Source organism: Bombina bombina, chromosome 2 (assembly GCF_027579735.1).
Source record: "Bombina bombina isolate aBomBom1 chromosome 2, aBomBom1.pri, whole genome shotgun sequence".
NCBI lineage: Eukaryota > Metazoa > Chordata > Amphibia > Anura > Bombinatoridae > Bombina > Bombina bombina.
Window position 1 is genome coordinate 1,084,661,605 of NC_069500.1, and position 27,764 is coordinate 1,084,689,368.

A 27,764-nucleotide genomic window follows, 5' to 3' on the forward strand; every position below is an offset into this window, starting at 1 on the left:
ATAAGTCAATCCTCTGCTCCAGATCAAGGGCTAAGACTTCAGGCAATGACTAACACCTAAGCATAGTTAACTAAACCTGTGCTATAGCCTCTCTCTTTCTCTCTTTTATGGCAGCTCACCATAAGGATGGTAAACGAGGCCCTCGGTGGTCCTCGGTTGTGTTTCTGTGTTTTTGTTGTTTTGTCGTTTTTTTTTTTTTTTTCTCTCTCTCTTCTTCTTTTTTCCCTTACGATAAATTAGATGGCCAACACGATTAATAGATTTAGACTGACCTCCTGGAATATTGGGGGTATTACCTCCCCAATCAAACGAAAAACAATAATAGCACATTTAAGAAGAATTCATACTGATATTGCCTTTATACAGGAAACCCATTTAAAGACAGAAGAAATATTAAAACTCAAATGCTCATGGGTTAAAGAAGTTTTATTTTCACCTAGCAAACAGAGAAAGGGAGGAGTAGCAATTCTTTTGGGGAAAAAGCTAAATTATCAAATTCTTCATACAAAAAATGACTCTGAGGGAAGATTTATCATGGTAAAAATTAAGATTGATAAAGTAATATACACATTATGCAACATCTATGCCCCTAATGTTATTAATTGGTCTTTTTGGGAAACATTGCAGGCAGACATTATGATCTATAAAGAGGGTTACCTGATAGTTGGAGGGGACTTTAATATGGCACCCCAATATCCCTTAGATAGATTAAGACAACATCCATTGGCCCCCAGAACTAAAAGAGATAATATTGAATCCAAATTGTTTAACAGACTTTTTCAAAATCTTGGGGTTAGGGATATCTGGAGGTCACAAAATCCGGACTTAAGGGATTACACATGCCTTTCCAAGGTGCATAAATCACTCTCAAGGATAGATCTTCTTCTCTTGGACGAAGAATTATGTAAAACGAGAGTAATGGCAGGGATTCTTCCTATATGTATCTCTGACCACGCCCCTATTTTCTTGGAGTTCCAAGCTAGTGACCCCACTACTACAAGTAATCGATTTCATTTCCCATCTTACCTAGCCATGGATCTCAAATTTAAGAATTGGGTAAAACTTAAGTTAGAAGAATATATATCTTTTAATCAGGATTATATCAATCGTCCCACCATTTTCTGGGAGACAGCAAAAGCAGTGATCAGAGGTGAGATTCTGGCATATTGTATTAGGAGGACAAAGAAATTGAAATTTAGGGAGAAAGAAATCTTAAAAGCAGTATCTAATACATACAATTGCTATCTTCTACAAAAAACATCCAGCACCTGGGAACGATATACCCAGGCGCTGAAAGATAGAGATACTTTTCTTCTCTATAAGACTTCTCAGAAGGAGCTGAGATTCCAAGCTAAACTTTACAGATATGGTAGTAAGTCGGGTAAACTTTTAGCAAGATTAGTTAAAAAAGATAAAGAGGTTTTCCTAATTGACTCCCTATTTGAAGATGGTAAACTGATAACAAAAATGGACGATATATCACAGATATTTTCATCCTATTATAAAGATTTATATTCTTTAAAAAACTCAAATATACCTGCTCGCGAAGATTTCTGGAGTAAGATTGTATCCTCATCACTATTACCTGACCAGATTGAAAATCTGAATCTCCCGATCACTGAAATGGAAGTATCAAGAGCAATTCATGACTTATCTTTGAATAAAGCTCCAGGCCCGGATGCCCTCCCCAACGAATTTTACAAAATTGCAAAGTTAACAATCTTGCCATATCTAACCTCATTATATAACAACATATATACAAAGGGTAACCCCCCTTCTCCTAATTTTGCAGCTTCCTGCACTACGCTGATCCTTAAGCAAGGTAAGGACCCAAAGAGGAAGGAGTCATATAGACCCATAGCCTTGCTTAATTCAGATTACAAGATTCTTACCACCATTCTGGCCTCGAGACTCCAAACAATTCTTCCTGGTGTTATTCATAAGGACCAAGCGGGCTTTATGTCCAAGCGTCATTCTTCAGCTAAGATAAGAGAATTGCTTCTTACTATTGATTTTTTCAGTACTAGGGAGAGTTTGGGGGCTGGAGGGCAGGGGGTCACTCCTGATCTAGCTGTTATAGCAATAGATGCCGAGAAGGCTTTTGATTCAATACACCATGATCATTTAATTCACTCCTTGCAACATTTCGGTTTTTATGGTAATTTCCTTAACTTTGTTAGCAATCTATATAATGTAGCGTCTACAAAAATGTTAATTAATGGCTCGACTTCTTCAGATATTTGGCTTAAAAGAGGTACTCGTCAGGGGTGCCCTCTCTCCCCACTCCTCTTTAATGTTTCCATTGAACCCTTGGCCATATGCATTAGGCAACAGTTGGAGGGGATTAAGATTGGCACGGAAGAGCTGAAAATTGCTCTGTATGCCGATGATGTTCTTATTTATATGTCTAACAGTGCCAACAATATTCCTAAACTTATATCCATCATTGAACAATTTGGTTCCTTCTCCGGGTACAGAGTGAATACCACAAAATCGGAACTTATGTGGATCAAACCCCCCAAGGAACCTATGCTAAACATACCCTTCAAAATAGTCTCCAGAGCTTTTAAATATCTAGGGTTAATGATTTCACCTAATCCGGAAAAATGGTATAACCTTAACATTACCCCAGTTCTTAATAGAGTTATGAAGACTCTTAAAAATTGGCAGAATCTCCCCCTCTCGTTGTCAGGCCGCATAGCCTTATATAAAATGATTTGTCTTCCCAAAATTTTATATGTAATACAAAACATTTCATTGATCATAAGGGGAAGAGATTTGACAATATTTAACACTTCTCTGAGAAAATTCCTGTGGCAAAATAAAAAACCCAGAATTTCCTTACTTAAACTTTCTCTCCCCAGAGAACTAGCGGGCCTGGCTCTACCAGACTTAAAACTGTATAACTATGCCTTTTTACTACGCCTAATTTTGGACTGGGTACATGAGAGAGACTACGTCACTAACAATAATCTAGAAAGGAACATAACACATCCATATCTCCCTTTAGCAACTATTCACTGTAATGCTGCTCAATTATCAAAGGAGGTGAAAAAGATGAGAACAATCTATAACCCCCTTCAAGCCTGGTGGAAAGTGTGTAAACTCTTAGGTGTTGAACATAGGATTTCTAAGTTCATGCCACTATCAGGTAACCCTCAATTTCAAGCGGGAGTTCAATTTTCACCTTTCCAGAGATGGCATAAGGTAGGTCTAAGAAAGCTCTCAGTTACTAGATTTTGAAAGGACATGCATAAAAACCTTTGGCGCATTGAGAGCGGAATATAAACTCCCTCAAATAGATTTCTTTGCATATTTACAAGCAAGGCATTTCGCATCTAATATAATAAGCACTTACGGTTGGAATTGGTCCCAGGGGCCAATAGAGAAATGGCTTATCTTAGCTAAAATTGGTACTATGTCAATTTCAACTAGTTATACAGATTTGAGCTCTACAAAAGGAGCCTCTAATCTGGAAAAAATCTCCACTAACTGGGCTCCTGCTTTAAGGCAAAGTTTTATAGAGACTAGTTGTATCCAATTCTCAATTGCGGAAACTAAACGAGTCACTCTTTCTTCCACATGGAGAGAATCTCACATTAAATTATTATTAATGACTTTCTTTACTCCAGAAAAGGGAGCGCGGTATGGTAATTTTAAATTTAGTTCTTGCCCTAAATGTTCCCTTCCTTCTGCTAATCTTATACATATGTTTTGGGATTGCCCAAAGCTGCAACAATTTTGGTCTAAACTACAATACTGGCTTAATACTATTCTGGGAACCTCCTCTCTGAGATTAGAGGTATCTCACATTATATTTTTATGGAAGGACTTAGAAGCTCAGATAGGCAATTCCAAAATTGTTAATATGGCCATATTAGCAGCCAGATACTTAATTCTCAGAAAATGGCGGGGAGGGACTGTCCCCAGTATTCCGGAGGTCAAAAACTGTCTAAAAAAACAATGTACTCTTGAGCAAATGGATACTAATTTAAATGAGGAACGAGAGGTCATTTCATTCTTTAAGAAGTGGGCATTTTTTATTAAATCTTTTCCTTCAAGTGAAATTGACCTCCTGATTCATCCATTTAGAAACTCAGAAATGGTGTTGTTGGGCTTATGGTAATTCATTCACTCTCTCTCCTTGTTTATTTTTTCCCTTTATTTCCTTTTTTTTTTTTTTTTTCTCCTCTTAGTTCTTTTACTTGTTTGTTTGTACGTCGGTTGTTTGTTGCTGTTGGGTTCACCCCAGTTAAGGATGAGGATTGCCGATTAAGTTATTGTTAGTTCTTAACTGGACGTATTTTAAGTTATAGGGGGAAAGTTAAACCTCTCCAACAGGTGATCATTTAATTGAGTGGAATAAACACTGAAATTTAGCATTAGGCAGGTTAGCCTAACACAAGGTACACTTCTTCCTTTTTTGGTTCTTGTTTGTTTTTTTTTTTTTTTGTTTTTTTTGTTTTTTTTAAGTTATATGTTTTTGTGTATTTATGAGTGTTCATTTGTTTCTTTATTTTACTTAATTAGGAAAAGCCCAACTAGGTGTACAAATATTTCATATAAAGGGATCAGTAATTTGGTATGTGATATGTGAAATTTTCCATTTAAAATTGCCTTGTTTTGTAATATATTTTGTTTTATCTGGCCCTGCGAGGCACAAAGAGATTGAATTAATTTGATTGTACACTCTGTTGGTTATAAATAAACATTTAAAAAAAAAAAAAAATTGTATTCTCTATCTGAATCATGAAATACAATGTTGGGGTTTCATGTCCCTTTAATGTCAACACTTTAAAACGGATTGGTGTGTTGATTAAAATGCAAGGGTAGCAATACTTTCGGCCACATCTGTACTTTGCATTAAGTAAAAAAAATAAAAAAAATAATGTATATATATATATATATATATAAATAATTTTGACAGCTTATATTATATAATTTAGTATTATTTATATGAGCTTATTAAAAAATAAGGTTACTATGATTGATATCACAATCAACAAATCACAAAAACGGAAAACTCCACCTGTCAAGAAACCTTTATATAATATAAAATGGGTTCTTATGTTGTTATAAGAGATTACCTTCTGTCTTGAAAGCATCCAGGATTTTATCGTTGGCACTAATACACTTCCAAGAAGTATTTGTGCTGGGTGATAAATTAGCAGAGGAACCGATATTAGCGATAGATGTTCATATCCCTCAAACACAATCTTTAGCATTGGAATTCCTGAAAACAAGAGCAAAACTTTATTTATTTTGCACAAAGTTAGACAATGTTCTTTTGTTGTGTGTGTGTTTGTTTGTTATGTTGTAATGTCTTTTGTGTGTGTGTTTGTTTGTTATGTTGTAATGTCTTTTGTGTGTGGTCTAATCACATTATAGCAGTCCTAGTAAGTTGTCCAGCAAATCTTTAAAGTAGTTTAATGTTAGAAAAGGACCAGATGAAAAGGCAACTTCCTCTGCTCCAGTAGCTAGAGAGAGAGGAGAGACAGCAAGAGGAAAAAAAGAGAGGATAGATGAACAGACAGAAGGGAATATAGAGGAAAGAAAGTCAAGAGAGACAAAAGGGCACCCAATGTGACAGATTTAGTTTAATGCCAAATGTAAACTGTCAAAAATTTTACAAGGGTTTAGAATTTATTCAAATTGAAACATTAATATACAAATTATCTACAAAATACCTATAGACTTTCATTGGAAATGTTTGTTAAAAAAAAAATAGATGATAATCTTTTATATGGAATAATATCTGTCCCATAGTTTTATAGCAGAAGAAATGCAAAGAAAGTTCAAGAACACGAACCTTATTAAATCTCTGCTAATATTCCTTTTATTTTCTTATATATAGTTTCTCTATTATGATGAAAAGTGCTGTGGATCCTTAATTTTATTTAATGACACATGGGGTTGATCACAATCTACTGTTGATAATTATCAGAATGTTAATGGGTACAGATAAGCTGTACTGAATATAAATTAAATCACAATCACCATTTTCATTGTTTTGGCAGCACTTTTTTCATTATCATTATGGTTAAGAATTACCCTGTATTTAAAAACACATTTACAGAGCCATTTTCACTTTTCAAATTCAGCACCAGCAAGAGACTTGATAACCCCCAAAATAGATACAAACACTTTCTGCTTAATTAATCTATACTATAATCGCGTTTGTAACGCATCTGTCGGTGTCGCCAGTTGCGCACACATCCTCAAAGGAATGTTGACTGTGCGAGGCAGCCAAAGGAATGGTTGGCTCCAAAACAATCAACCTGGATACAGCGTAGGCAAATGAAGCCTTAAAAAAAAAAAAAAAAAAACACACACACAACTGCCCACAAGAAATAATAATTTTAAAAAGAAACGAACCGCCCTCACGAAGTATTAAAAAAAAAAAAACTAAACGCCCGCACAAAGTATTAAAAAAAAAAAAAGATCACCCACACGAAGTATTAAGAAGAAAAATAAACATAACCGCCCGTACTAAGTATTAACAAAAAAAACGAACCCTTAAATCGCTAAACTCCAACAACAGAAACTACCTAACCCTTACACCGACAAACCCCCACATCGCAATAAACCTAATTAACCTATTAACCCCTAAACCGACAAACCCTCACATCACAATAAAACAAATTAACCTATTAACTCCTAAACCCCCAAGCCCCTACAATGCAAATAACTTATTTCATTTTTAAGCCCCCTAACCTAACACCCCCTAAATTAACCCCAATTACTACTAAATTACACTTAAAATAAAAATCCTAACATTAAATTACAAAAAATTAATCTAACATAACATAAAATAAAAAAAAGTCTAACATTACAGAAAAAAATATCAAAATGATCAAAGATAAAAAAATGAAACCTAATCCCTATGAAAATAAAAAAGCTCTCCAAAATAAAAACACCCCCTAATCTAAAATAAATCACCAATAGCCCTTAAAAGGGTCTTTTGTAGGGCATTACCCTAGTTAAACAGCTCTTTTTATGTCCCTCCTAACAGTAAAAAAACCCACCCACCAAACCCCACAAAATAAAAAAACTAACACTAAAATAACCTAAACTACCCATTGCCCCTAAAAGGGCATTTAGCTCTTTTACTGCCCTTAAAAGGGCATTCACCTCTTTAACAACCCATTTAATCCATAATCTTAAAAAAATATAAAAAAAAAAAATCCTAAAACTAAACCCCAAATAGGTACTCACTATTCCTGAAGTCCGGCGAAGAATGTCTTCTTCCAGGTTGCTCCAGCGGTGCGGAGCGGAGGAGCTGGCTTCCCCGATGCACGGATCCTCAGCGACGGTTCTCAGCAGCGGTCTTCAGCGGTGGCTGTCCTCAGCTGCGTGGCGGCTCCTCTTCATGCGATCGTCCGTGGCACACTGAAGATTGAATGCAAGGTACCGCATATTTATTGGAGTACCTTGTATTCCTATTGGCTGAAATGTTGAAATCAGCCAATAGGATGAAAGCTACTGAAATCTTATTGGCTGATTTGAACAGCCAATAGTATTTTAGTAGCTCTAATCCTATTGGCTGATTTCAAAATTTCAGCCAATAGGAATGCAAGGTACCCCAAATTGATTGCGGTACCTTCCATTTAATTTTTAGTGTACGCCGGAGATCGGAAGAATAGGAGCCTCCACGCAGCTGAGGATCGCCGCCGCTGAGGACCGCTGCTCCGGATCCACGTTTCTGGGAAGACCGCTCCGCACCTCTGCTCTGCGCCGCCTTTGCACAGGATAAAGATAGAAGATGATGGAGGTGCCTGGAAGAAGACCTTCTCTGCCGGACTTCAGGAACGGTGAATACCTATTTGGGGCTTAGTGTTAGGATTTTTTTTTATTTTTAATATTAGGGATTTAATGGCCTGTAAAAGAGCTGAATGCCCTTTTAAGGGCAGTAAAAGAGCTGAATGCCCTTTTAAGGGCAGTAAAAGAGCTGAATGCCCTTTTAAGGGCAATGCCCATACAAATGCCCCTTTAGGGGTAATGGGTAGTTTAGGTTTTTTAGTGTTAGGTTTTTTATTTTGGGGGGGGGGGTTGGTTGGGTTTGGGGGGTTTATGGTTAGGGGGTAATTGGTAAAACATTTTAAGTAAAAGAGCTGTTAAACTTAGGGCAATGCCCTACAAAAGGCCATTTTAAGGGCTATTGGTAGTTTAGTATTAGATTAGAGGGTGTTTTTATTTTGGGGGAATTTTTTATTTTTATAGGGGTATTAGTTTAGGTTTAAATTTTTTTATTTTGGAAAGTCTTGTTTATTTTTTTCTGTAATTTTACATTTTTTATGTTTAGTAAAAATAGCTTGGGGCTTTGTATTTTTTAAACATAGACTGCCCTCTGAGCAGGCTTATTGCCTAGTTAAACATAAAATTATTTACACTAATTAAAAATTGCAAAATAAAATAACAACTAACACACAAGCCCACTATACAGATAAGACCCCTAATCAAATCTCATAAAGGGATTCATTTTGTAATAAAAAACACCTCTTTTTTTTTTTTACAATTTGTGCAATGTCCATTACTTCCTGTCACAGCCCCACAATGGGTCTGGGGTCTCTACAGGAAAGCATATATAGCTTGATGCCATTAATCTTCTAGAGTAACTTGAGCTGGCTTACTGGTCAGTGAATGCTAGAGAAACAGGAAGTCAGTTCTTGCCCATGCTCAGAATAAGCAGAATGCAACTTAAAGGGACATGAAACCCAAAAATTGTTTTTCATGATTAAGATAGAGAATACAATTTAAATTTTTTTTATTATGTATTTCTTTCCTAATTTGCTTATTTTACTTGGTCTCCTTTGTTGAATCAGCAGCAATACACTACTGGGAGCTAGCTGAAAAGTGGATGGGCCAATAACATGAGGCATATATGTGCAGCTGCCAATCAGCAGCTCCTGAGACTACCTAGGTATTCTTTTCAACAAAGGATACCAAGAAAACAAAATAAATTAGATAAGAGAAGAAAATTGAAAAGTTGTTCAAAATTTTAAATTCTATCTATCTATAATTTGAGTTTCATGTCTCTTAAGTTGTCAGTATGTCTGCTCACTTATCTAGCTGCAGTGCTCATTTTGCAAGAAAACAAAAGTAAGTTGTTTGTACCACATTGATTTTTTGTATGTTTACTTTGATTAAACATATTTTTCTCATAAATATCACTGTTTAATATCCCTTTAAAGATAAATACACATATATTGCTACAGTTTTGGAGCACAATAGGTTAATTGCACTCATCACTTATTAGAATTACTTCTTACAATAAATTGAAATCAAGCAACATACAGGCCATTAAAATTGCAACAAAATCACCAAAGCTTCAAAATTGCCATTTTCTTTGTCGTTGATTATCTGTATTTAGTTTGTCAATTACGAAATCATGCGTCTAATGATAAACATAATGATTTTGTGTTGTAACATTTTCAAACTTTAAGGGATATGAAACCCAATTTTTTTCTTTCATGATTCAGATAGAGCATGCAATTTTAAGCAACTTTTTAATTTACTCCTATTATCAATTTTTATACATTTAGTCACTAATCAGCAAGTGCTATCCAGGTCCAGAACAAAAAATGGGCTGGCTCCTAAGCTTACATTCCTGCTTTTCAAATAAAGATACTAAGAGAACAAATAATATTTGATAATGGTAGTAAATTAGAAAGTTTCTTAAAATTGCATGCTCTATCTGAATCATTAAAGAAAAAAAATTGGGTTTCATATCCCTTTAAGGGGTACTAAAGCAGAACCAGTTTAGTATTGTGATCCATGGAAAAACACACTGATAATACCATTTGAAGTTTAGAAATTGTTATGTGGCAAAAGATTGTAATTAACTCCAGTGTTAGTAATATTTAATACATAGAATAGAGTTTAAGTTTGGAGCTTAATGTCACACACAATGCACAATGTATTTAACACACGTACACTGTGCTAATTAATACCCTATCAGCAGAGCCGTGCTTTGGGTCTTTTCCTCTGGATTGCAGCTGAGCAATTGAAATGAAGCAAATAAACTTCAGTGGACTAAAGGTAGCAATTCTATATCTCCATGCTTGACAGGACACCAATGAGATTTAATGTGATGGCATTTGACTTTATGGAAGTGAGCACTATGCCGCATTTAGAGGAGCTTTAAGCTGTCATGCTGAAAAATGTTTATAAAACATTAATCAAAAATGCCTCTTTAATACAATGCATTGTCTGAAGGATGTTAAGAGGCACATATTGCAAATGGGTTCATATCTGACTAAAGTAATTTCTACCAAACATATTCCCACAATGCGATACCAGTACAGAGCACTTCCCCAGCACATTACTACCTGGGCCAAACACCAGGGAAATCACTAATGTACAGCGTGCCATATTTCCATGTCACACATGACACATTTGTCTAAATTTACCCAACAGAGTTTGACACTGCGGTATAATCCATGCACAAGTCTTTCAACTGACATCTGCCACGTAAGGGCTTCAAATAATAGTTTTCTCGTAACAAGACCGTACAGGCTTTCTTTTATCTTATACCCATGATGGAGAATAAAAAGCTCTGAAACTTATGTTTAATTTGTATTTAATGCAAGAGCAGATTAGCCTCTGAAAAGGGACTAGCTGGCTTCCCCTGACCCCTTTTGTATTGCACAGGAATTTGTGGCTGACACTATTGTAATAATTTCAGAGGAGTAGCATCTTTATAAGGCAGAAAGAAAACAAAACAGGGGAATTTTTGGCTGCTGGGTCCCTTCCAGAAGATCAATGAAAGCTTACAACATCATTTTAACTTGTTCCACAAAAACACATTAAATACAATTTGCAAACTTGTATCCAAGCTGAGGGCCACACCTGGCCCTTCAAAAGTTTTTGTGTGGCCTTCAACACCACTGAGCAGAAAACAGAGATCAGTAATATGCTGCTGAAACCATTCCACGCTTTTCTTTATGATTATTCATGATTATGTATGATAATTCTTAAAGAGACAGTAAAGTCAAAATTAAACATTCACGATTCAGATAGATTGTACAGTAGTTAACAACTGTTCACTTTATTTCTATTAGCAAATTTGCTTTGTTGTCTTGGTATCCTTTGCTGAAGAGTAAACCTGGGAAGGCTGATAGGAGCTTAGGAGCGTGTACATGTCTCTACCAGTCTATAGCAGCAGTGCTTGCAATTATGCAAATTATGCTATCTTGAGCTCACCTACGATTAGTCTTAAACAAAGGATAATTGATAATAGAAGTAAATTGGAAAGTTGTTTAAAATGTCACGTTCTATCCAATCCAGTGTTCCCTCTAAGGCCAGATGATGTGAGCGGACCTGCAGTAAAACAGTTAATTAGTGAACCACACCCTGCAGTTAGCAAACACTACACAATGCTTGCTTAACTTTACAATGGCCTATAACTATGCATAGACAACAATACTTAAGAAGCATTTCAAGGGGTATATTCCTGGATTGTAATTCAATGCAAATGCCTGAAGAGCAAAACAAAACAGGAATGTTGCTAACAAAGGGACAGTTTAAAATACGTTCAAAACTTTTATTACAATGTGATGATTAACAAGCGTAAGAAGAGGAAATCCTGTAGTTAACATTTGATTTCAAGAGACATAAAGAATAGTAGTTTGTTGGGATTGTGCAGCCTCAACATTCTACTGTGAAGTAGCTGCTACAAAGTAGCATTAGAAATATTGTTTTAGATCACCAAAAACAGCACCATGTGCAAGGCGCTTATCTCTGTGCTGAGGTGATACTGATTGGTAAGTATTCCCTGTGCAGGGAGCATACCTATTAACCTGTGCTCGTGCAGTGGGCCTGTGCACATACAGCCATTTAAATGTTAAAAAGGTTAACATTTTGTAAGCACAATATTATGCATGCTATTGACTTCCATGTCTCTTTATGGGAGAACAAAATACACACACATTATATATACTGTACATATATACAGGGGTGGACTGAGCAGTCAGGTAATAAACATGGCATAATCAAAATACTTCCACACAGGTGAAAAGGTTCCAGCAGTCAATGGATCGAGAAAAAGAGGTTTAAAAGTATATCCTTTATTAGTATCCGTAAAAAGTATACTGTGTAAGTACCTGTTTGAACTATAACAATGGATATCGAGAATGTCACAGCCAGAAAAGCAAAACTACAATCTCTAATCAGGAGTCAGCCCATTACTGATCTTAATGAATTGGACCTGGCAAGTTTGTTTTCAAAGAGGGAGCAATTGGAAATAAAAGAATTAAAACTGTGGTGGGAGATTGAATTTCTACAAATCTATATTGAGGAGAACAAAATCCCAAGAGGGCTAAGGATGAAAAAATATCCAGCCTATGCAACACAGAAAAAAGGCTTCATGACGGAATGGAATAATACCTTAACCCAATGCTCCCTAATATTGATGAAACAATTGCTTAACAGCAAAAAAGAAGATCATGGCGAGGTCCTGGAAAAGTTAAAAACAGTCAAAAACAGCATCTCAGCCTTTGTCTCTGATCCAAAATATGAAAGCTACAATAATCAACTAACTGAGACCTTGAGGAAACTTAATGAGGAACTATCAGACCGCAAAGCTAAAAAATACCATCGTGACTGCAAAGATTATGATCTTGATGTGGTCTACAATTGGACTACCATACAGAAGAACTCTAACAGATCTAAAAATAGGAGAGGTCATAACACCAGTAACAACAGAGGGCAAACAAATAAAAAAGTCACTTTTTCCAGCTTTGAAACCTCATCTGTGGAAAGTCCAAGAGCATCAACACCCAGGGCAGAAATTTCATCTGATAACAGTGTTCGCCCAAAAGATGGTAGCAGTCCCATTGCAGTTCCTGAAGTAACGGCTACTAATACATCAAACAAAATGAAAGAAGTAAGCCAGAAAAGGCAGTCAAAAAACGAGGAAGAAGAAAGAGGACTGCCAGTGAGGTACCCCAGCAGAAGAAGAGGAGGCACAACACGAAAAAACTAACGAACACAAATAAGGACTTTATCATAGATGAGAAATCACAATGTGGTCCTAATAGAAATAAGGAAATTAATGTGATTAACCTTTCAGATGTCATTTTATCAAATGTAGAAACAAAAGTTCTATCAAAGGGTTTATCATTTGCACCAACTACTGATTTCTCATTATTTGAAACTTTAATAGATGTAAACAAATTTATACGAAATCTTACTTTAAAGAGGCATTTCAACACAGGCACACAAAATGAGCCAGAATGTGACACTAATGACACCATAGATACTGAAATACATCTGACCAATCTAAACAGTATTTCTAATTTTGAAGAACAGTGTAGTCTTATTGATCTACTGAGCCTTAACAGCGAAAGCTCTAGATATGACACTAGTGCACACATCATACCATCTGTTAAAGTTAAAACAAAAAATGAAAAGTTTTATCCTATTCAAATGAGAGGTGACCTAATAGAAGCATTTCACACCATAGTAGAAACAGAACTAATTGAGCTATATCAAAATACACATAAGAGCAAACAAAGAAAGAAAATCAAGGGTGACAATTTAAGTAAACTAGAAAGAATGGCTTTGAATAAACTACGAAATAATGATAATCTAGTGATCACCAGCTCAGACAAAGGAGGCTCAGTTGTAGTCCAAAACAGAGATTGCTACATCCAGGAAGCTATAAGACAACTTGAGGATGTGGATACTTATATTAGGCTTAGTTTTAACCCCACTATAAAGTTTCAACAAGATCTTGACAAATTTCTGAACCAATCTGTATATAGAGGCTTTATAACGAAAATGACAGCAGACAAACTTAAAGTAACATATCCACAGGTTTCAGTTTTCAAACACATACCTAAAATTCACAAGGATCCCAACTTTCCCCCTGGTCGGCCTATCATTTCTGGTATTGGCACACTAGGGGAGAAGTTGGGTGCCTTCATAGATGAACATTTACAGTCTATTGTCAGCTCCACACCAGGTCACGTAAGGGACACTAAACATCTTCTGAACATGCTTGACCAGATTGTATTGGATGACAATTGCATTCTTGTCTCTATTGATGTCTCTTCTCTGTATTCTTGCATCCCCCACAACCAAGGGTGTTATGCACTTCACCAAATGCTGAGAAGACACACCAATTATGATCTGGATTATATTGAATTTCTCATAGATACAGTGGGTTTTCTCTTAACCCATAATTATTTTTTGTTTTTGGGACAATATTACCTGCAAAAATGTGGTACTGCGATGGGGGCCAAATTTGCCCCCTCGTATGCAAACTTATACTTAAGCTTTTTTGAAATAATTAAAATTTATACTGACACAAACCCCTTTAAATCTTGTATAAAAGCATATTTTAGGTATATAGATGACCTGTTGGTCATCTGGAGAGGTACAGACATACAGTTACAAAACTTTCTGAAATACATAAATGACAACAACATGAATTTAAAATTCACACATAGTAGTTCTAAGACTCAACTAGCTTTTCTGGATGTTCTGTTGAGAATTCACGATAATAAAATAGAGACCGAAACTTATCGAAAGCCCATAGCAGGGAACACAATTCTTAGGGCGAATTCACATCACCCTGAGCACCTAAAAAGAGGAATCCCTAAGGGACAATATATGCGCCTTCGTAGGAACTGTACCAACATAACACAGTACAAACAACAGGCTGAAGACCTCACGCAAAGATTATCAGCTAGAGGTTATAAAAAGAATATATTGGTGAACATATCAAATGAAGTCCTATCTATGGACAGACATGAATTACTAACAGATAAGATACCACGACAAAAAAATGATTACTCAGGTTCAAGTGTAGTCTTTTCAACTAAATATAGTAGTCAATACCAACAAATTTGTGCAGTAATAAAGAAAAATCTAGCCATATTAGAAAAAGACAAACTTCTTGATAGTAACATATTAAACAACATAAAATTTGTATCTAGGAAGGCAAGGAATATTGGTAATAATCTAAAAAGGCACTTTGACAAAAAAACTAACAATGTTCAGAGAACCTGGCTAGAACCAAAATTAGGTTTTTTTAAATGTGGCACCACCCCATGCAAATCATGTGAATACGCTGAAGTTGATTCTTCGTTTGTATCTTATCACACTGGTGAAACATTTAAATTAAAACATAATTTGACATGCAATTCGACCTTTGTGGTATATTTAATTACCTGTAAATTATGTAAGAAACAATACACAGGTCGTACCTCTCGAATGCTCAAAGATCGAATAAGGGAGCATCTCTTATCTCTATCAGATAAGGAGCCTAAGACTCCGGTGGCTAAGCACTTCAGGTCACATTGCGAAAAACCACACAAATATTTTTCATTTAAAGCCATTGACTATGTTCCCAAACTAAATACTGGAGGAAATAGACATGATAAACTAAATAAAAGTGAAACCTATTGGATATTCAGGTTACAAACAGGAGCTCCAATAGGTATTAATGAAAAATCAGACTTAAAACTATTCATAGGATAAACAACTATTACAATCTCTAAATAATTATTTTAGATTTCTATAAGTTCAGTGGGTTCAAATCGTAGCACACACACTAAGGATCTACATAGTTAAGATCTGGTATTGACACATAAAGGTGTCATTATTATTATTAATTTTATCACTAAACTTCCATTATATTTGGAATTATATTTTCACTCTTTTTATTATAAGATTTCAAATTCACTTGTTCTTTTTTCATTTTTGTTCTCTTTTCTTTCATCTTTATCACGGAAAAATATAAGTTTGAATACACAACACTAGAATACACATACAAAATTCACTTTTTCCACTGGACTATATAGCTGTTTTATAATGAGAATACAATATGACATGTCTCAAGTCCCTTTAAGCAGATATGAGGTTAACGATCATCTGCACTGCCAATAGGGAATTCGATGCAGGAATAAATTATGGTTAAACTTATTCATGTGTTAGGGATTCTACTCTAATAACTTAGCAGCACTTGGTTTCTCTGTCCATAGGGAACTAGACTCCTTTACAGGTCAGAACAATAAGAATGCAAAAAGCGGAATAATATAGAGAATATCCCTTTAAAAGATATATGCATATATATGCATCTAGGTCGCCTAATGCATAACGGACTAGTCCCTCTACAGGTCAGACTAATAAGGATAACCAAAAGCCAAAAAAACACAACAAAATATTCAGCACATTTCCTTTAAAAAACTTAACCTTGCAGTTTATAGTGAATGTCTCATAGCATACTTTGTACACTTATGTAAGGATGGTTATGTACCTATATCACGCCACTATTATATATTATATATTTTTTAGCTACTTAGCTGATGTTCAACATAATGTGGTGTGAAGTTTGGCATTCATATTTCATATTTTGTATACAACTGTTTGACTGTACTTGTTTGCTGCCCTGGCGCAGCATATGGCGACTGGGGTGAGGTGCTTTTAACTACATGAGGATATTTAATTGTGCTGTTTTTGATCTTATCCACATTATTGAGCTTTATATCTTCTGTTATTTTTTTATGTATGTACAACTAATGATTAGTCTTATATTGAACACCTGTTGCTGCAGCTTTGGTCCAAGCTAAACGCACAAATGAAGCATTGTATGACACACAATTTGAATTTTAAGTCCTGTTCCTTATTGGACAGAGTAAAGTTGCTGAGTTTTGATTGGACCCAATATGCATTTAACAGGTGAACAGTTAACCCTTCACTATCCCTGACGAAGTGCTGTACCAGCACGAAACATGTTGGTCTGTTAGATATAGAGCTTTTGGGCTGACTAGCTTACTGGCTGTGACACTGCAAAGTTTGTTTCTGTGATACTTACACAGTATACTTTTTACGGATACTAATAAAGGATATACTTTTAAACCTCTTTTTCTCGATCCATTGACTGCTGGAACCTTTTCACCTGTGTGGAAGTATTTTGATTGTATCATTGTTTGGCGGCTTGCCCAGGCTTCAAACCGCTCCCAGCAGCATTACAAGCACTCTCTCTCACTGGATGTACTACACATTGCATGTACTATAGAAGGTATTTTCAACTATGCAGTGATTTACAGCGATGCTATTTTCCAGGGCCCTATACGAAAGAAGGAGGTTGAGTGAGTTTCTTGTAATTTGATGTGTTTGATTGGACTTCCATTATTAAAATTGCCACTATATATCGAAAAAGTGGGATTTTACTTTACTGTCTGACAAATAAGGGGGCTGTGAAAAAATAGGGGTTACAGGATCTATTGGAACTTTGCATATATTTGTATACACAATTACTACACCTGACTTACCTCTGAATGAATACAGCTCCCCTGGCTCAGCAAATTCAAACACATCACTTATTCCCTTAAGCCTGTGTCTGACACAGATACAGTGTATTCATTTTGGGAAATAGTTCAGTGTTTTCTCTTTAATAAACATGGCATGTAAGGTGGCACTCAAGGGCACAGTTCCCTGTAAGGTGTGCATGCACACACCTTTTCCAGAGAGAGCGCACACAACTTTTAAAAGTGTGCACAGCAGGTCTTCATTTGTCCCCAGTAGGTCTTTCATGATTGCAGGATGTGAGGAAACCTTATAGAACTGTTAGTAACTTGCTATGTGCAGGCTTAACCCCATCATTAAAGTGAAGGTAAACTTTGATGAATGAAAGCCCGTTTTTTTTTTTTAATACTATTAAAAACAGGGGCACTTTCATTCATCAAAGTTTAGAAAGCAGCCATTTTGATTAAAAACTTACCTTTGTTTTTTTTCACAGCCAGAGCTACTTCCCCCACTCTGAGATCCTCTCTTCATACGTCATCAGTGACTAATCCGGCTTCCTCCAATCATGGCATGGCCTCAGGCAAAGACTACCCTGGGGGGAAAGCCGTGATTGGAGAAGCCGGATTAGTCATTGATGACGTGTGAAGAGAGGATCTCCGGGTGGGGCAAGCTGCTCTTGGTGTGAAAAAAAAACAAAGGTAAGTTTTTAATCAAAACGGCTGCTTTCTAAACTTTGATGAATGAAAGTGCCCCTGTTTTTAATAGTATTTTTTAAAAATGGGCTTTCATTGATCAAAGTTTACCTTCACTTTAAATATAGGTGTGAAGATGCCTTGTAGCCGCATTGTGCATGAGGAGGTCTTTTCATAAAATAAACAGCAGTGACTTATCTCCATAAGATGTCAGCAATTGGGAGAGGGTTAGTGTTTGAACCAGGCAATAATTGAGTGGATTCAAAATATTCTGAGTGTTAAAATTGACTAGTCTGGTTCGTCACTAGTTTGTCTTATAACTAGAGCTGCAACAACTAATTGTCATAATCGATAATAATCGATTATGAAAATAGTTGTCTACGAATCTCATAATCGATTAGGTTTGCAATTAGTTGGTCTGTGCACAGCACCAGCTGCTTCACTCCAATGAACTCCTGCATATGGTATTGTGTTTTAGGGTTATGTCCTTAGCCTAAAGGACGTCTACAGACGTATACTTTTCACTTTTTCAGGACAGTATATGTTTACAACTACCCCTGGCTTATGTGCAACCCAGATATAATAGTCATCATTTGGATTGTTTATATTAAATTAGGTGATTTGGAACTATGCTTTTCATGATATAATGCTGAGCTTGTTGTTAACACCTTGCCCCTAGATTGATGGGAGTTATTTAAATTGATGTGCACTATTATCTGTTTGCACAATTATTAGTGTATTGCTTGCTATTGCTGATTATATGTACTGTATAGATAAATATGTAAGGCTTTGTCCTTTTATGCATATATAGTCCTTAGCGCTTTTGATTTTGTTTTTTATTTTTTTAATAAATTGTGATAATATGTACCAGATTCAACCTTTATAAGTATATATTCGTTATTTTTAGAGCGGACTAGATATTTCCCCTAACCTTATAGCTGGCTATTTACCATTGCATATAGATATTCAAGATATTTTTATGTTAGAATGAAGTCAAGGGTTACTTTATTAAGAGGTCCCTTGCCAAGGTGGAAAACACTTAGCATTGGTGAAGAGCAAACAAAGATAAATATCCCACTTTGGTGAAATTGACAAAACCCTACTTATACACCTCAACAGCCTTTTCTCGGCTGCAGGAAATACAGCTGCAAACAGAGAACCAGCCTTAGCCAGAAGCATGTGGACATGTTGAGATGTTTGCATTTCAATGCAAAGTTTCTGAAAGAGTGAATAACAGAATGTTATTAACAGTGATAGTCTAACTCTTTCTAGTTCTACCTCTTTTCAAACAGTTTGTGGTTTTCTTTTATTTAATTATAAAACTGTGCTCTGCTGCTTAAAAATTGAAGAAACAGTTGTGTTAATGTAAAGTTTTAGTCTGAAGTTTATATTTGTAACACTCATTATGTGGATTTTATTTAAAACATAGAAAACCATTATTGATTCTCTTTTTATCCGATTAGTCGAAAAAATAATCGGCCGATTAATCGATTATGAAAATAATCGTTAGTTGCAGCAATACTTATAACTCAATAGTAATTATCTGGAACACATATTTTTTTCTGATGATTTTTATATGCTTTTTAACAGTTTCTTACCTAGTATTTAATAGATTTAACATTTTCTCTCCCCTCTTTCTTTCTCTTTCCTCTGTTCTCTCTCTCCCCCTCTGTTCTCTTTCTCGCTCTTTTCTCTCTCTCTCCCTCTGTTCTTTCTCGCTCTTTTCTCTCTCTCTCCCTCTGTTCTTTCTCGCTCTTTTCTCTCTCTCTCTTTGTTCTCTCTTTTTTTCTCTGTTCTCTCCCTCTGTTTTCTCTCTTTCTCCTCTCTCCCCCCTCTGTCCACTCTTACTCTCCCTCTATTCACGCACTCCCTCTGCTCTCTTTCTCTCTTCCTCCCTTCTCTCTGTTCTCTGTCCCGGTTGTGAGAGTGTTCCTTACCCCCCCCGTTGTCTCTACCCCCTCTGTTCTCTTTCTCTCTCCCTCTGTTCTCTGTCTCTGAAATGAGTGTTCTATCTCTATTCCCCTCTGTTCTCCCTATCCATCTCTTTTTTCTGTATCCCCCTCTGTTCTCTTACTCTCAGTTCTCTCTCTGTGTGTTCTCTATATTCTCTCTCTCTCTGGGTGAGAGTTAATGTACAGTGGGGCAAAAAAGTATTTAGTCAGCCACCAATTGTGCAAGTTCTCCCACTTAAGAAGATGAGAGAGGCCTGTCATTTTCATCATAGGTATACCTCAACTATGAGAGACAAAATGTGGAAAGAAATCCAGACAATCACATTGTCTGATTTGGAAAGAATTTATTTGCAAATTATGGTGGAAAATAAGTATTTGGTCAATATCAAAAGTTCATCTCAATACTTTGTTATATATCCTTTGTTGGCAATGACAGAGGTCAAACGTTTTCTGTAAGTCTTCACAAGGTTGTCACACACTGTTGCTGGTATGTTGGCCCAATCCTGCATGCAGATCTCCTCTAGAGCAGTGATGTTTTGGCGCTGTCACTGGGCAACACGGACTTTCAACTCCCTCCAAAGGTTTTCTATGGGGTTGAGATCTGGAAACTGGCTAGGCCACTCCAGGACCTTGAAATGCTTCTTATGAAGCCACTCCTTCGTTGCCCGGGCGGTGTGTTTGAGATCATTGTCAGGCTGAAAGACCCAGCCACGTTTCATATTCAATGCCCTTGCTGATGGAAGGAGGTTTTTTTCTTTCTTGTACACGGATCAGTCGTCCTGTTCCTTTTGCAGAGAAACAGCCCCAAAGCATGATGTTGCCACCCCCATGCGTCACAGTAGGTATGGTGTTCTTTGGTTGCAACTCAGCATTCTCTCTCCTCCAAACACAACGAGTTGTGTTTCTACCAAACAGTTCTACTTTGGTTTCATCTGACCATATGACATTCTCCCAATCCGCTTCTGGATCCTCCAAATGCTCTCTAGCATACTTCAGACGGGCCCAGACATGTACTGGCTTAAGCAGGGGGACACGTCTGGCACTGCAGGATCTGAGTCCCTGGCGGCGTAGTGTGTTACTGATGTTAGCCGTTGTTACGTTGGTCCCAGCTCTCTGTAGGTCATTCACTAGGTCCCCCCGTGTGGTTCTGGGATGTTTGCTCACCGTTCTTGTGATCATTTTGACCCCACGGGGTGAGATCTTGCATGGAGCCCCAGATCGAGGGAGATTATCAGTGGTCTTGTATGTCTTCCATTTTCTAATTATTGCTCCCACAGTTGATTTCTTCACACCAAGCTGCTTTCCTATTGCAGATTCATTCTTCCCAGCCTGGTGCAGGTCTACACTTTTGTTTCTGGTGTCCTTCGACAGCTCAAACTCTAGTGGAGTTTGGAGTGTGACTGTTTGAGGTTGTGGACATGTGTCTTTTATACTGATAACAATTTCAAACAGGTGCCATTAATACAGGTAATGAGTGGAGGACAGAGGAGCCTCTTAAAGAAGAAGATACAGGTCTGTGAGTGCCAGAAATCTTGCTTGTTTGTAGGTGACCAAATACTTATTTTCCACCATAATATGCAAATAAATTCTTTCCAAATCAGACAATGTGATTGTCTGGATTTGTTTCCACATTTTGTCTCTCATAGTTGAGGTATACCTATGATGAAAATTACAGGCCTCTCTCATCTTCTTAAGTGGGAGAACTTGCACAATTGGTGGCTGACTAAATACTTTTTTGCCCCACTGTATATACTATATATGAGTTTGTGTATGAGTGTTATTAGTTTAATTAAACTCAAGAATAAAGTGCGCACACATTTTAGTTACATGGTCACAAATTGCACAGGTAGATTTATTTGCGCACAGTGCTCAAAAATATTAGAGCTAACATTGCCCAAGGGAGTCATTAAAGGGACATTAAACACTAAATACACGCTAGATTAGTCCATGACTAATATGTAGATGTATTTTTTAAAGTTTCATTAGTTGTTTAAAAAGTGACAAAATAAGTGTAAAGTTTTAGTGTCTATAAAACACTGGGAGCTGCCATGTTGTAACTTGTGTTACCTTCTCTGCTGTGGCCAATTAGGGTCAGTTATAAATAGGTCACTAGAGTGTGCAGCCAATGGTTGTGCTGGATTTAACAGTGTTCTGCACTTCCATTTCTATCAAGAATTGAAAAGCTCACAATTTCAGAATGGAATTACAGGCAAAGAGGACAAAATAAATAATGAAAGTATATTGCAGAGTTGTTTTATTATATACAATTTATCATTTTATATCACCATCTCAAAGTGTTTAATGTCCCTTTAAGGGTGCTCCTGGAGTTCTGCTTATGCTCAGTCACAGCTGCTTAAAGAGCTAGCACAGAGGTTAAGGGCCCTGGAGGGGGTGAGGCATTCTGGTGGTGGGGTGAAGGAAGGGCATAGGGTGGACAGGGTGGGGGAATAGGTGAGGGCCCTTCTCTAATTTCTGTCTAGGGGCCCTGATTGGTCTCAGTCTGCTACTACATATATGTACAAATACATATGGTAGACTCAGGAGCGTGCATGTGCCTGGAGCAAAATATGGCAGCTCCAGTCATGTGCATGCCAGCTAAAAATGCAAAGTAAATGGGGTAATAGAAGAAAATGGGAAAGTTGTTTAAAAGGGTATCCCTATCTGAATAATGAGAGAAAGAAATGGGCTTTGCGCCCCTTTAAAACCAAACAGATGTTTAACAGAAATGAAAACATGGGAAGTTGTGTATCATACATTTAAAGTACTCCTTTTTCCACGAGAAAACAATCTGAAACTAAGAAAACATACTGGTATCTATGTGATCACCATTACTTAGTGTTAGAGTACATACAATTCAGGTCCTATACTGCATTATTGGTAAAGAGGGTGGTTAATCAGTCAATTTCTCAAGAAAAAATAAAGATACAACCTGTGAAATTCTTAGAATGAGTCAGAAATGTACCAGCTCTACTGCTTAAAGAGTCAAGAAAGGGCGAAACAAATGTTATATCTCTACAAATGCTTCTGTTATGCCCTAACAAAGGAGGTTAATGCCATTAACAATTTCCTCTTTAGAAACCTGTTTACTTTGCTCTCTTTATGTGCATATACATGTCACAGAGAAATAGAACGTGTTGTCATTAAAAGAAGCGAATCGGCTTTGAGTGTCTTTCCCTATTATGCGTATTTCTTGAAAGGCACACACCAAATAAATAATTGGAGAGGTGCAGCCCCAAAATGACAATTGTAATTCATGCTTTCTTTGTTGCGAGCTGAGATTGAAAGATGTACACTTCAAGTGAAAGCGCATCTCTGGGGCGAGATTCTTCAGTTCAAACGTAGTAAACAACTGTTGTTTCTCTGATGCTCACTTTAGTACTGCTGGAGGCAAACTTTCTAAATATTAATAAAAACCTACTGCTAGCAGTATGTACAGATGAATAGAATGCATCAGGAAACAAAGCCTTTGGTGACATTCCTGGGCACATCTGAGAAACACTGCCATCAAAAGCTCTGTACGATGGGTGGGAGAATGAGCAGAAAAAAAAACAAAACTACTTTTTTGGGAAACTGCAATATGAAGACTTAAAAGCTAATTTATAGTATTTCATAATAATTATAATCCAGCATGCATCATTACATTAGGGTAAGAGCCATATTGTTAATCATTTACCCTTCATGTATATTCAGAGACATATTTTATGCTCAATAACTTTAATACACACTATTTTTAAATGATAAAACTAAGAGGTAACTACATCTAAAATACAGATGAACATAAAAAAAATTAAATTAGGAAAAAAATTATTTATATAACTGAAAATTTGTCCCAAATACATAACATCTTTATTTTCAAAAAGATAAATAAATGTACTAAATCCTTGTATTTAGTAACAACATTTTAGATTTGGTTCAAATATTTATCTTAAAAAAAAAATCACTATTCAGGTACAATACATATGATCTGACATCCACCATTCTAATTATTTCAATATATCTATAATCTAATTAGAATCAAATTATTATATAATCTACTAGCTGCTCCTACTGGAACTTTGTGCCCCTCGCTATCAAACCGTCTCCCACCTATTTCCAGAGGATGAAAATGTATTTTTTACCTTGCATCTACAATCTACATAGCAAGCTATCCCTCACCTTCTCTCTCCTCACACTCTAGCCTGTAGATTGTAAGCTGGCATCACCCTGTATTCATTTGCTTTCTTCAGCATGTTTTATGTAGCCGTATTTCTTTTATCAGTTTTTGTCATTGTGTAACCTACTTCTGTATCAAGCAGTGCAGAATTTGTCTGTGATTTAGAAATAAATTATATTTTTTTTAATATTAAAAACATGCTGGAAAAAAAAGCAACATGAAGTATTAACTATGGCCTAGATTACGAGTTTTGCGTTACGGTGCGGTATGGCAATACTGCTGAAAAATTGGCTATTGCACGTGGACTGGCTTGTAACGCATATTACAAGTCACAACGGTATAGGCTGTAACGCAAGCATTTTAGCCTTAACACAACCCTCCATTATGCACTAAAAAAATGACGTTTGAGTGCAGGACTTTACATAGCACCGTATTATAGGTCGTGCGCAGGGCCGCCACTAGAAATTTTGGGGCCCCTGACTTAACCAATGATCAGCCCCCCCACCCTCCTTTGACAATTGCAATTTTTGACCAAGTGACAAAAACTTTATTCTTAGGTGTCTATTTAAACTTGGAAATGTGGTAAAGGTAGTAACATACAGACACACTCATACACTGAAACACACACACACACACACACACATAAGGATTCACATATAGACACTCTAGAAGACACGCAAAGAAACACACTCAGACACAGACACCCAAACAGACACTCAGCACTTGTTTACATTGACCTGACAAGTAATGAGGTAAACTACAGTTTTGTAAAAAAAAAAGGAGATTTAGAAAACAAAATATGGAGTTCTGATTATCTTTTTGTAAAGGAAGATGTCAACTAAATGATGACAACAGCATGCAGTGGCTGAAAGGAAGGGCCCTGACCTGCCTAAACAATAATTTAAAGGTTAAATGGTGGATTGGTGACTTCCGGAAAGGTCTTGTTAGTCTCAAAGTCTGTAGAAAGATGTTAATAATCAGTAGTAAGGTCAAAATGTCCTAAAAAGGAACAGACAATGGACAGACACACCACTAAATCATCACCCCCCCCCCCCGCAACTAATAAATAAACATATTAACCCCTTAACCGCCAGCCCCCCACATCGTAACTAACTAAACCTATTTACCCCTAAACCTCTGGACCCCCACATCGCACAACACTAAATTAAACTATTAACCCCTAAACCTAACACCCCCTAACTTTAAATTAAGTTACAATATAACTATCTTAAAACAAATAAAAACTTACCTGTGAAACAAAAAAAAAACTAAGATTAAACTATAAATTAACCTAACATTACTATTCTAATAAAATAAAATAAAAATACCAATTAAAAAACCTAAATGACAAATTTAAAAAAACCTAATAATATGAAAAAATTAAAAACCTAAATTACAAATTTAAAAAACCTAATACTACGAAAAAAATTTAAACAATCTAAAAAATAATAAACACTAAAATTATGAAAAATATAAAAACTCTAAGATTACAAAAAATAATAAACAAAATTAACGAAAATAAAAACAATTACACCTTATCTAATAGCCCTATAAAAATTAAAAAGCCCCCCAAAATAAAAACACCCCCTAACCTACAATAAACTACCAATAGCCCTTAAAAGGGCCTTTTGTAGGGCATTACCCTAAGTTAAACAGCACTTTTACATACAAAAAATTACAAAGTCCCCCGAACAGTAAAACCCACCACCCAACCAACCCGCCAAAATAAAAAACCTAAGTCTAAAAAAAACTAAGCTACCCATTGCCCCTAAAGGGGCATTTTTTATGGGCATTGCACTATCTTCATACCGGCAGCACGGAGCTATCCAGGACCGGCGATGACATCCTGTGTGGTGCATCCTGTTCATACGATCACTGAAGTAGAATGCAAGGTATCTGTTTAAAAATGGCGTACTTTGCATTCCTATTGGCTGATTTGATTCTTCAAATTCAAATCAGCTAATAGGATGAGAGCTACTGCAATGTCCATACAAATGACCCTTTAGGGGCAATGGGTAGCTTAATTTTTTTTAGACTTAGGTTTTTTATTTTGGGGTGTTGGTTGGGTGGTGGGTTTTATTGTTGGGGGGACTTTGTATTTTTGTGTGTGTAAAAGAGCTGTTTAACTTAGGCCAATGCCCTACAAAAGGTCATTTTAATGGCTATTGGCAGTTTATTGTAAGTTAGGGGACTTTTTTTTATTTTTATAGGGCTATTAGATTAAGTGTAATTGTTTTTATTTTTGATCATTTCGTTTATTATTTTTCATAATTTTTGTGTTTATTATTTTATGCAGTGTTAGATTTTTTATTTTTTTTTCGTATTATTAGGTTTTTTTACATTTGAAATGTAGGTTTTTTTAATTGGTAGTTTTTTCTAAAAAAAATTTAGAATAGTAATGTTAGGTTAATTTATAGTTTAATCTTAGTTTTTTTTATTTCACAGGTAAGTTTTATTTATTTAAAGATAGTTATATTGTGACTTTTCATTTAAAGTTAGGGGGTGTTAGGTTTAGGGGTTAACAGTTTAATTTAGTGTTTTGCAATGTGGGGTTCCAGCAGTTTAGGGGATAATAGGTTTAGTTAATTAGTTACGATGTGGGGGGCTGGTGGTTTAGGGGTTAATAGGTTTATTTATTAGTTATGATGTTGAGGAGAGGCGGAAAAGGGGTTAATAACTTTATTTAGATGTCGGGGAGCAGTAGTTTAGGGGTTAACAACTTTAATTAGGTGTCGACCATGTCGGGGGGCGGCGGATTAGGGGTGGTTAGACTAGGGGTTTATGTTAGGGTGTTAGGTTTAAATGTAACTTTCTTTTCCCCATAGACATCAATAGGGTTGCGTTATGGCTATTTGCCATTCTGCGATCGCAGGTGTTAGTTTTTTTTTCTAACACTCTCTCCCCATTGATGTCTATAGGGGAAAGCGTGCACGAGCACGTAAACTCAGCCCTTGGCTTTTGTGCGGTATGGAACTTAACACACCATACCGCACAACACAAGGTGGTTTTTCAGTAACTTGTAATGGCAGCGCTATGGAAAGTGCGGTACCACTCATGTGATTGCTTTATTTACTCACCCGGTTTAGCGCAAAACTCGCAATCTAGGTGTATGTTAATTATGCTTAAAGTGATGGCAAACTCAATTCTTTTTATACCTGTTTTGTAATCACCCCCTCCCACCTCTTTGCTATAGCTATACTGCCTGCCTATTAGTGCACAGTGCAAACGCTAGCTTCTAGTATTAGAACATCACTCCAATGTGCAATTTCAGTGATATCTGATGGTATAATCTAGCAGCGGTGCAAGAAATACATAGAGCAGGTGATGTGCTTCCTATTGGCTCTATTGCCTGCCTATCAATGTATAGAAGGGCAGCTAGGGAAGAAGCGAATGCATGTTGAGAGATGGTCTGAATATATATAGCCTGTGTTAATTCCATGCTTTTATATTATAAACAATAATTACATTGATTTTAAGAGTTTAATAGAACATAAAAGTTTACAAAGTATCTATGCAGGATTTAAAGTGTTCATTTTTAAAGGGATAAAAAACCCGAAATATTTATTTCACGATTCAGATAGAGCATTCAATTTTAAGCAACTTTCTAATTTACTCCTATTATAATTTTTTCTTCTTTCTCTTACTATCTTTATTTAAAAAACAGGAATGCAAAGCGTAGGAGCCGGCCCATTTTAGGTTCAGCATCCTGGAAAG

General features: G+C 36.3%; 1 protein-coding gene across 2 annotated transcripts in view; it reads right to left on the minus strand.

Moving 5' to 3' along the window:
- SLC10A7 (solute carrier family 10 member 7) overlaps positions 1-27,764 on the minus strand; it is a 712,691-nt gene that overhangs the window by 30,637 nt on the left and 654,290 nt on the right. For both annotated transcript variants that reach the window (XM_053703716.1, XM_053703715.1), the window contains exon 11: positions 5,088-5,233. In XM_053703716.1, coding sequence (XP_053559691.1) covers positions 5,088-5,233 — 146 coding nt within the window. The remainder of the gene's footprint in view (positions 1-5,087; positions 5,234-27,764) is intronic.